General features: G+C 39.4%; 1 protein-coding gene across 1 annotated transcript; it reads right to left on the bottom strand.

Moving 5' to 3' along the window:
* Nucleotides 1–7,073: 7,073 nt before the first annotated feature.
* LOC104238232 (zinc finger BED domain-containing protein RICESLEEPER 2-like) lies at nt 7,074–8,723 on the bottom strand. The gene has a single exon (XM_070154965.1). It carries the CDS (start codon nt 8,721–8,723, stop codon nt 7,074–7,076), a length of 1,650 nt encoding a protein of 549 aa, XP_070011066.1.
* Between the last annotated feature and the right edge of the window lie 3,407 nt (nt 8,724–12,130).

Below are 12,130 nucleotides of genomic sequence, written 5' to 3'. Positions count from 1 at the left end.
GGCAAAAGGGATGTTAGTGCCATCGAATAGCACTAGTATGTATAACGAAACACCATTTTACTAGAAAGAACAATCAAGCAAGGACAAGTAAATCACATGAGTAAATCAAATATGTAATTCATTCAACCCTTCATATAATTTTCAAAACTTAGTTTGGGGCATTTCTTTCATATCTTCATCACTGTTCTCAACCCCACCACTATCTTAAGCGGAGTCCAATCATGACCCGACCGCTAGGTTGCCTCATTGGAGGAATATATCTCAATCATTATTTCATTTCCCTTATCCGAAATTCAATATCAGCACATTACCACCATGTGTGTGGCATGGTGTCCGATCACGATCCGATCGGCTTTGCTGCCTTATCTAGGCGTTGTTCCTTTAATTAGTCATCACATCTGAATCTTTATTTCATATATATCATATCGATTCCTTGGCACTCAGGGCCACCATTATCACATCATTTTCCATTTTCAGTATTCATCTTGCAGGTTGTGATCATAGGCATATACAAAAGTAATTCAAGTTGTAGTATAGGTAAGTGGGCACATAGCTAGCATGAATAATTCTCAGTTTCTATCTTGTCTTATAGCCTAAACATTTCAACACATAATTGTATTCTTCATACTTCTCTAATTACCAAGAATGGTACATTACTCACATTGAGGCACATCCTTCACGTATATGTGTAGTTAATTGCAAATCAATTAATGCACAATAACAATCAATTCATTAACCAATTCAAATCTTACCACACTTTCGTAAATGCCAACGGAGCTCAACTTCTAATAAAAGGGGGGTTTAGCCATACATACCTGAAATTTGCCCCTTAATGATACTACAATGATCCAATACACTTAAGTAACTTCAATCTACAATACAACATTCAATAGGGCCAATATTAGTAATAAATTCCATAACTTAAGTCATTTAGGCATATTATCAAACACCTTGAAGGTATAGATATTTACACCTTATAACTATAATATTGGTTCATCCAACTATCACCATTAACCAACAATTTATCCCACCATTATTCTTTAACAATTTTTACTCCTAACACCACATGTGTGATCAACCATTCACACCCAACCAACAAAATTCCATCAAATAATCACCTTTAAATCCCTACCATGGTCATGTATTTAAATTGGGAATTTATGGCTTCCAATCACCATACCATAAGTTGTAATACTTTATTCATACTTATAATTCCATAATAACTCCATATATGTAAGTCTAAGGGTAAAAGTTTACCTCTTGTAGACCAAATCTTGAAAGACAACTTTGGGGTGTTCTTGAGATTTTGAAGAAATCCTATGAAATCCAATCAAAATCATGTTGTAACTAGTGATTGAGAAGTGAAATCACCATGAAAACACACTTAAAAACTCACCTTAGGTGTGCAATTGGATGCCTTGGTCGGATTGGGGATGGAGAGGATGCCCTAGTCTTGAAAAATGACTTAAATCCTCTAATTTCCCGTCCTTAGGTGTATTTAGAGGTCTGCCACTAGCGCGCCCGCGCTAAGGCCACGCTAACGAGGCAGAATACTTCGCAATATGCGCGGCCGCGCTAAGGCCGCGCTAATGACACATGCCCAGTAAAATGGTCGTAACGTTTGTATACACCTCTAAATGATGAATGGTTTGATGAGTTGGAAACTAGACTCAAAGGGCTTTAATTTGATAGGTTGTGGATCACACAACACCTTATATAACTGGAGATGTGATTGTCTAAAGTGAGGTCTTGTGCGCACTCATTTACAACTTTAGTCTATTATGAAATTTTCCAACTTGGCTTAGACTTAGGCCTCTCCTTAGACCCCAATTCACTTATAATATGACTTGTACTCTTATTAACATATCCAATTGATATCCATTATATCATGAATCCTTATTTGCACACAAAATAAAATAATTAGCCTACCTTAGCACCACGAAATCTTAAAATACTTGGCAAATTTTTTTGGGGCTTTACATTAGTACTTTACAGGAGTAGTAAAAATCCATGGGCAAGTAACTAAAGACATTCTATGTTCGAAATTCACTAACTTAATTAATCTGATTCTGTGCTATGTAAGTGCACTAATGGTGGTAAAATACTCTTACCAAAGAAGTTTTTCATTTCAAGGGCTTAAATCGAAATTCTGCTCAAGGTTGGAGGTATTCCAAATATCTTGCCATATCTTCTAAAGTTAAAGGTTTGTTTCCTTAAGAGAGCACCTCCTTATCTGTAACGATCCGGCCAGTTGTTTCTAGAGTTGTAGTCCTGTTCCCTTATTTACTGCTCCTTTTGTGTTCTACAACTGTTATTTGACTTAGCGGGTTGGTTGGTTTGGGTCTCGAGAGATTTCAGAGTGAATTGAGACACTTAGTCTCTTAATTGAAAACTTAAGTTGGAAAAGTCTACCGAATGTTGACTTATTTGTAAACGACTTTGGATTTGAATTGTGATGGCTCTGCTAGCTCCGTTTGGTAATTTTGGACATAGGAGCGTGTCCGGATTTTGATTTGGAGGTCCGTAGTAGAATTAGGCTTGAATTGGCGAAAGTTCAAATTTTGAAAAGTTTGACAGGGAGTGGACTTTTTGATATAGGGGTCGTATTCCGATTCCGAAAGTTGGAGGAGGTCTGTAGTATCACTGTGACTTGTGTCCAAAATTTGAGATCAATCAGACGTGATTTGATAGGTTTCGGCGTCGTTTGTAGAATTATGAAATTTCAAAGTTCACTAGGCTTGAATCCGTGTGCAATTCATGTTTTTGATGCTGTTTGAGGTGGTTTGAGGATTCGACTAGGTTCGTATTGGGTTATAAGACTTGTTGGTATATTTGGTTGAGGTCCCAGGGGGCTCAAGTTGATTTCAGGTGATTAGCGGATTAAGTTTTGAAGTTGTTAGCTTGCTGAAGGTATTCCGCTACTGGTGTAATCGCACCTGCGGAGTGGAACCGAAAGTGCGAGCCCGCAGAAGCAGGAAGTAAGCCACAGAAGAGGCCAGAGAAGTGAGGCAGCGGAAGGTTGCAGGTGCGATGGTTTTTCCGCACCTACGTGACCGCAGAAGTGGATTTGGCCTTGTAGCTTGACTCTGCAGAAGCAAAGAATTGTCTCGTAGAAGCGAGTCCACAGAAGCAAAATTTTGGACGCATGTGCGGAGTTAGCCGCAGGTGCGGAAAGCTTGGGCAAAAACTATAAATACGAGGGTTCCGAGATTTTTCACCATTTCTACCATTTTGAGCTCAGATTTTGGAGGTTTTGAGAGGATTTTAAAGAGGGATTATTGAGGTAAGCTTTTTGTGTTCATTTTTCTTCAATAATTATGTTTCCTCACTGATTTTCCACCTAGTTGGTGTATTTTTGGGGTGAAATTTAGGGGCTTGAGGCTAGGTAATTTGGAGAGTGAATTTTGGGGAGTTGAATGACCATTTGGTGTAGGATTTTGGTAAATTTGGTATGGTTAGACTCGTGAGTGAATGGGCTTTCGGATTTTATGACTTTTGTCGGATTTCGAGACGTGGCCTAGGGGCCGGGTTTGAGCCGATTTTAGATTTTGGTTATAATTTCATATTTTTCTTGTGAAATTGATTCCCTTAGCCCGTATTGATTGTATTGTACTGATTGTGGATAGATTCAGGACATTTGGAGGCCGATTAGCAAGGCAAGGGCATATTAGTGTATAGTCTTACTCAGATTGAGGTAAGTAACAGTTTTAAATCTGGTTCTGAGGGTATGAAACCCCGGATTTATGCGCATCTGATTCTTTCGTAGGTGACACACATGCTAGGTAATGGGTGTGTGTGCGTGCACCGTGGGAATTGTGACTTGGTCCATTCCGTGAAACTGTAAAGTTGAATAACTTGTTACTAGCTATATGCTCTCCATGTGTTAAAGAAATTTGACTGTAAATCATATTAGAAATCATGTTTAGGCTATGTGTTGGTACTATAGGGACCCGCAGAGGCCGTGATACCCGTTGAATTAATTGTTAATTGCTATTTGTACTCGGTTATAGTCTTACATGCATATTTTACCTCAGTCTCTGTTATTCCTTATTGATACATTATATCATTTTTATTTTGGGCTGATTTCCATGATTATTGAGAGCCCATGAGGCTAGAAAGGTTGATGAGTGAGTGAGGCCGAGGGCTTGATGGTGAGATATTGATACCATAGCACATGAGTTGTCCATGCAGATTCAGATATTTATATAGTAGTACGTGAGTTGTCCGTGAGGATTCTGATATGATATTATAGCACGTTAGTTGTCCGTACAGATTATAGCACTTGGGATGTAAGAGCCCCTCCGGAGTCTGTACACCCTTAATGAGCGTAGGTACCTATTGAGTGTGAGTGTTGAGGGCTGAGAGCCGAGTGATGAGATATTGAGAAAGACTAAGTGACTATTGCCCTGAGAAGATGTATCTGCTTTCCTTGTTGTTGCACATAGCTGCTATATGTCACTGTTTTGAAAACTCCTGAGAGATTTTATATCCGGTTTTTACTTGAACTTGGCTTGTATAAACTGATTTGACTTAAATTGCCGGATTTGAAAGCATGCTTACTTTCTTGTTGAGATTATTGAAAATGAACTATAATTGTGTAGCTCGTCACTATGTTTCAGTTCCTTATTTTTTATTGTTATTTACTGAGTTGGTTGTACTCACGCTACACCCTGTACTTCGTGTGTAGATCTAGGTATTTTCGGATACGGCGGGCCTTGATATCGTGCATGGCTGATCTTCGGATATTTACGAAGTAGCAGCCCGACGTTCACAGTCCTTGTTTCTCCTTCTTTATCTTTCTTTATATGTACTTTGACAAAGACTCTTGCAGGCATTTCTTTTTAGACTGGTTGTATAGGTTCTCATGAGCTCAGTGACACCCTGATTTGGGAGATTATTTTTCGCACTTGTGTTTGGGTTTTATCCTATTTTTATGGAAATTTTGGTTATTTACAAACTTCTTAATTTATTTCTATTAAATGTTGGAAGTATTTTGGAAATGTCGGCTTACCTAGTACCACGATAGGCGCCATCACAACGGGTTAGGATTTGGGTCATGACAAGTTGGTATCACAACCTAGGTTATATAGGTCTCACGAGTCATGAGAAGGTTTAGTAAAGTCGTGTGGATCGGTATAGAGACATTTGTACTTATCTTTGTGAGGCTGTCGAACCCTTAGGAAACTTCACATTCTTGAATTCTTGTCGTGTGAATCTATTGATTTTGGTAACTAAACTTCTGTTATTCTATTCTCTCAGAGATGGTGAGGACACATACTACCGGGCAGGAAGGACAACCACTAGTACCACCAGTCTGGGCCGTGAGAGGACGAGGTCACGGTAGAGGCCGCAGCAAGGGCAGGGGTACAACTCGCACAACACTTGTAGACCTACCAGTTTCCCCAGTTTAAGATCAGGTTCCGGTTGTGGATGAGCGTGCCCATTGTGATTCCAGACCTTTAGGAGGCCTTAGCTCAGATTTTGACCGTGTGCACCAGTCTTGTTCAGGCTGTCTCTGTTACGGCCATAGCAACCACTTCTCAGGTCGGGGGAGGTGCTCAGACTCCCGCTGGCCGTAGACCAGAACAGGTGATGCAGGGACTCCATACATTAGGGGCACTACCAGCCCAGCCGCCCGCACTCCAAAGAGGTTTGGGACTCCAGCTAGGGGTGTCAAATGGGGCAGGGCAGATTAGGGCGGGGCGAGGCAAGCCTTGACCTGCTAATATTTTGACCCGCCCTGCCCTGCCCTATATAGAATTTTTTCAAATATTGCCCTGCCCCGCCCCGCCCTGCCCCATTTAGGTTCTCTTGTATTGTTTTTCTAATTTGTAATATTATGTTTATATATATTGTATGAGCATATCCCATCTTCATAATCATGCACTAGTATATTTGTATAGACATATACAATTTTAGCATCCTAACCTTTGTATAGAAACAAAAAAAAGTCTCGTGTTACACGAGCGCGAGCGCACACACACTCTCTCTCTTGCAAATATTGTCGTGTCAACTGGGCTAAAAGATCAAGATTTTCATTGTACAGTTGCAAGTTAGTTGTGAGAACTATTAAAAAGATTTTCAAATCTGAGTTGGGTTGCTACTGTGAGGGATACAAGTTCATGAAGGAGCTGAAGAGGATTTGGAAGACTGCCAGCCTGCATTGCAAGAGTTGAAGAAATTTTATATATTTTTGAACAAAAGTCTACTGTTGTACACTCTTGATGTTCAAGTGTCTTAGTTTATTATCCCTGGGTTGTAAATTACATTTTTATAATGATGAGTATATATTTGGTAGAATACTTTTATTTTATAGATTAAGGTTGCCTTTGCAGGAACCATATTCACTTCGTACTTGCTAGACACACATCAGACAACATGTACATGTATTCCTACTCAACCCCATCATGGAAATGTACGTCTTTGCACAATTAGTTAATCCTGTATGTTGTAATCACTTGACAAACATAGTCTTTTAACCATGAAGAAAAAACTGTGAGTTTTACAAGGAACATTTAACTGCTACAAGTAGGCCAAAACCATACTTCAATTCAAATAGTACCAACAACAATAAAAACAGATACTATAAATTGAAACAATAGCTATGTGAAACAGTAGCTATGTGGAAAAACAGTAGCATGTTAAGGGTTTCATATTTGCGATAAACCACTTGAATCCGGCTCGTCCTCTTCATCAAGCAATGTTGGACATGAAACTTGATCAACGGTTGAAGTCAAACCTAAAAGGAAAAATGCATAGTTCAATGTATCAATATAGTATTAAACAATTGAATACCTATTAAGACAATAATGAGAAAATTACTTATCATTTAAGTCATTCCATAACCACGTGCGAGCACACATTAAAGCTTCCAAAGTAGTGGGGTGGAGTCTACTCCGATGCGGGCTAATCAACCTCCCACTAGTGCTAAATGTCGATTCTAAAGCAATACTAGACACGGGAATGGCTAAGAGATCACGAGCCATATTTTGCAATGTAGGAAATTTCAATCCATTTGTCTTCCACCAACACAAATTGTCAAATGAAGGGGTTCAAGGTAGTAGGTCTTCTTCTTAGTACATGTCCAACTTTGATCTTTTCTCCACGGTAGCTCCAGTTGAAGCTACAAATCTGTCAAAGCTCGAAAGCCGATCACCCTGAGTATAACTAGTGACTTCACTAGAACTAGATGCTAATGAATCATGTGGAGCAGATAATTTACTCTTATAATCTTGAAAGAGATCATAACAATTGGATCGACCTTCTTGAATTTTAGTTGAAGCTTCTTCACCATAAATTAGTAGAAGAAAGAACTCTACCAACCTCATCTTGTACCGTGGATCAAAGATTGCAGCTACTCCCATCAAAATATGCACATCATCCCAATATTTTTTAAATTTCAACAACATGGCAGATGCCATATCGCTAATCAAAGGATTAAGCTCTTTCACCCAAGCTTCCAATTCTAATTTAATTTCACAAACTTTTGTAAAGTATTGACTAGAAGTTGGATATTGAGTTCCTAAAAACTGTTCAGTGATATGATAAAAAAGTTTGAGCTTCTCAGAAACATCTTCTGCATTACTCCATTGCTCTTTAGTTGGATACGACTTATAATTTGTGTCAGTTAGACTCAACTTGTTAAACACCTCTTTGTATTCTATAGTTGTTCTCAACATTAAATATGTTGAGTTCCACCGAGTAGAACAATCATACTCCAACTTCATATAACAAGAACAGTGAACCAAATGTGCGGCTTCTTCAAACCTCTCAATTCTGCCAGCTGATCCAATCCAATACAAGACACTATCACGTATTTTGCTAATACTATCTCCTATCACTTTTAACCCTTCTTGCACAATCAAGTTTAAAATATGTGCAGCGCAACGCACATGAAATACTCGACCACTCAACAACAATTTTTTTTTATTAAGTTTCTCATCCAATAAAGTTTTAATCATAGTATTATTTGTGCTACAATTATCAACTTTGATAGTTGATAGTTTTCGTTCAAGATTCCAATCAAACAAACAATTAACCAAAGCACCATACAAAGCATCTTTATCATGTGCAACATGGACATAAGCAAATCTCAAAATATGACTTTGAAGTCTCCATGAATCATCAATGAAATGACCAGTAATAGCCATGAATCCTTTTTTGTTACTATTGGAAGTCCACATATCAGTTGTTATTGCAATTCTACTCGTGACTTTCTCCAACAACATAGAATTTTGCGATTTCAAATTGTTAAAAAATTTTATTATGTCATTCTTGATTGTATTTCTAGAAACCATCTTAAACATAGGTTGAAGACTCGCAACAAAGTTCCTAAATCCCACATGATCAACTATAGAGAGTGGATACTCGTGTAAAATAATGGCATGTGCAAGTTTTTTACGTGAAACATCTCGATCAAAATAACTACCCCCAGTATCGCCCTCATTTTGTGCATCTCTTGGCCTATTAGGACACTTAAGCATGTGATCTAACATAGATTTTGTCCCACAATTCCTAGCATTTTTATACCGGCGATCGCAATACTTACAAGCACCATATGGAACACCCTTAACCTTCACCGGCTCAAAATGATCCCATGCTCGGGAATATCTCCTTTTTTTCAGTTCAACTTCATCAGGTTGTGAAGGCCTTTGACTCTCATCGTCTAAGGAAATAGCATTAATAGATGAAGCTCGTAGATTCTCTTCAATTTGAGATGCCATGATTATCTAGTAAATCAAAGACAAGAAATATCACTAAAAACTGATATTTAGTATATGTCCCAGCGACAAGAAGATTTATCTCATTCTCCATCAACAAAATTTAATAACCAAATGTCATGTTCCTAGAATCTACTCACTTTTGTGTCAAAATGAACAGTCAAACAGTAGTTAAGTGATTGATTTGGACAAGATGATATCTGAATTTCACCAAGCATAAGTTCCATGGTGCAGGTTTTCCTTGACATGTACATCGAATATGCTAGTATTAACTTATATTAATAAAATATTTGGTATGAGTATTTAGATATTCCAAGTACTGTGATAAACAAAGTAACAAAAGATGGTGTCCATCTACAACAGATGATCTTATATTTAAACTAAGAAATCTGATGATATTATCTATGTGAATCAGATTCTTTTATAATATATTGTGAAAACTCCCTGTGCTACAATGGAGTTACTAAAGGAAACATTTGGAAGTAGAAAACAATTTTTTTTCATTTTATGCACACCAGGAAGTCATAGCAATATGGCACTAAGAATGAAACAAGTCTGCCATGCCAATTCTAACAGCCCAAAGAGAAGCCATAGCAAGACTTTTAGTTCTTGTTGAAGGAGAAGCCAAGAATCATTTTCTAAAAGACTAAAACTACCCATCGTTTGTTTCCGTTCCAAATAATTACTCACACTACCAAAATAAATTGGAGGATCCACCAAAATTTCCCACAAATGGGAAAGCTCAAAAAAGGATTTTCGACCAAGTCTTATTCCACACAGATAAATCACAAAGCAGAACTAGAAGAAACCTGGTAGTTGAGTAACATTATGTCAGGATTAAGGTACAGAAAAAGCATGTATAATACTGAAACCTAGCAATCAGATAACTCTCTATGCATAGAAAACCCACTATATCAGTAACAAAATTAAAAAAAAGTGCAGCCCGACACTAATCTCCCAATAGAATATAGAATCAGAGAAATCAAGTAGCAATAAAATCGAGTCAGAACCTGACAAATAAAGACTGGTAGACCTGGTCTAAGGTAGTTCTTCTCCAAAAAAGGTTTGTTGATCAGTGAAACACCATTACTAGGCCGGAAAAGACCAGTGGTCGTGACAAAATGAATGGAAATTATTAGAGATCAAAGAGAACTGTGTACTTATTAGATATTTATCTGGATTTGCTGGAGGAAGAAGAATCGAAGAAGGTTTGAGGAAGAAGAATCGCAGATTCGTAGTAGTTCAAAGAGGAAGAAGAATCACATGAGAGATTGAGAGTTTCTGACTTCTGAGTTTGGAAATTAGGTTTTATGCTTTTAGCGTTTGGGATTTAAGATTTGGGGCTATGCCCATAAGCGAGTCTAACTTATTTTGACCCGACCTAGCTATTAACCCATATGTTCCCTACCCTGCCTTATTAAAAAGTTTTAAAATTAACAATTTGCCCTGCCCTGCCGGGCCCCGCCCTGCCCCATTAAATTCTTCCCCTGCCCCACCCCATTTAAGGTTATCCCTGCCCCGCCCTGCCCTAATTGTCATCCCTAACTCCAACCTTCATCTTTCAGTGGCACAGAGGCGGAGGATGCCAAGGGTTTCTTGGACAAGTGTCAGAGGATTCTCCATACAATAGGTATTCTAGAGACCAGTGGGGTCTCGTTCACTACTTTTCAGTTATCTTGGGTTGCCTTCAGTTGGTGGGAGGCTTATGCGAGGCGTTGGATGGTTGGTGCAGCACCACTTACTTGCAAGAGTTCACCGTTCTCTTCTTGGAAAAGTTCATGCCACAGTCTCACAGAGAAGAGCTGCGTAGACAGTTTGAGTAGTTACGTCAAGATAATATGTCTATGATGCAATATGAGATGAGGTTTTTTGAGTTGGCCTGTTATGCAGTCTGGTTGGTTCCCACTAATAGGGAGAGGATCAGGAGGTTCATTGATAGCCTCACATTTCAGCTACGAGTGCTTATGACTAAAGAGAGGGTGTTTGGTGCTATTTTCGATGAGGTTGTTGACATTGCTCGACAAATAGAGTTGGTCTGCAACCAAGAGCGGGTTCATAGAAAGGCCAAGAGGTCTCGTGGATCAGGTGGTTATAGTGGTGTTCCTTCCGGGGGTCAGTTCCACCACGGCAGGGGTCGTCTTTTCAGGCATGCTCAGACGACTTGACCAGCTCATCGTGGTGCATCAGTTATCCATAGTTTTTACATTGCTCGCTCAAGCCAGTCTTCATTCAGTGCACTACCAGCATAGAGTTCTCACTATGCCTCATCCGCTCAGGTTTCTATGGGTAGTTCCTCGGGGTATCAAGAGCAGCAGTTCCGTTAGATGAGAGGTTGTTTCGAGCGCGGGGATCTTGGTCATATCAAGAGAGATTGCCCTAGGTTGTTGAGTGGTACTCCACAATAGAGTTCTCGACCAATGGAACCAGCAACAACAACTATACCACCCACTCAGCCAGCTCGGGGTGGGGCTCAGTCAGCTAGAGGTCGCCCTAGAGGGGGAGGCCGCTTAGGTGGTGGCCAAGCCCGATTCTATGCTCTTCCTGCTAGACCAGATGCCATTCTTTCATATGCAGTGATCACATGTATTGTCTCAGTTTACCACAGAGATGCCTCTATATTATTTGACCCTAGTTCCACTTATTCGTATGTATTATCGTATTTTGCTCATTATCTAGGTATGCCCTGTGAGTCCCTAGTTTCATCTGTTCACGTATCTATGCTGGTGGGCTATAATATTGTTGTAGACCGTGTATATCGGTTGTGTGTAGTGACTGTTGGGAAATTGGAGACTAGAGTTGATCTCTTATTTCTTAGTATGGTTGATATTGATGTGATCTTGGGTATGGACTGGTTATCTCCATATCATACTGTTCTGAATTTTCACGCTAAAATCATGACGTTAGCGATACCGGGATTGCCACATATTGAGTGGCGAGGTTCTCTAGACTATGTTCCCAGTAGAGTGATTTCATACTTGAAGTCCTAGCGGATGGTTGGGAAGGGTTGTCTATCTTATTTGGCTTTTGTGATGGATGTTGGTGCTGATATCCCTACTATTAATTTTGTTCCGGTGGTGTGAGATTTTTTTCCTAAAAACTAGCCGGGCATGCCACCCCGATAGGGACATTGACTTTGGTATTGACTTGGTGCTGGGCACTTAGCCCATTTCTATTCTTCCGTACCGTTTGGCACTAGCTTAGTTGAAGGAGCAGCTTTAGGAACTCCTTGATAAGGGGTTTATTAGGTGTAGTGTGTCACCTTGGGGTGCACCTATTCTGTTTGTGAAGAAGAAGGATGGTACTATGAGAATATGCATTGATTATAGGCAGTTGAACAAGGCCACAATTAAGAACAAGTATCCGTTACCGCGTATTGATGATCTATTTAACCAGCTTCAGGGAGCGAGAGT

The sequence above is a fragment of the Nicotiana sylvestris genome, chromosome 8 (assembly GCF_000393655.2).
Source record: "Nicotiana sylvestris chromosome 8, ASM39365v2, whole genome shotgun sequence".
Lineage (NCBI taxonomy): Eukaryota > Viridiplantae > Streptophyta > Magnoliopsida > Solanales > Solanaceae > Nicotiana > Nicotiana sylvestris.
This window is presented reverse-complemented; position numbering and strand designations above follow the sequence as displayed.

Excerpts from the sequence above, each read along its gene's own strand:
- LOC104238232 (XM_070154965.1), bottom strand. The coding sequence starts at position 8,723 with ATGGCATCTCAAATTGAAGAGAATCTACGAGCTTCATCTATTAATGCT.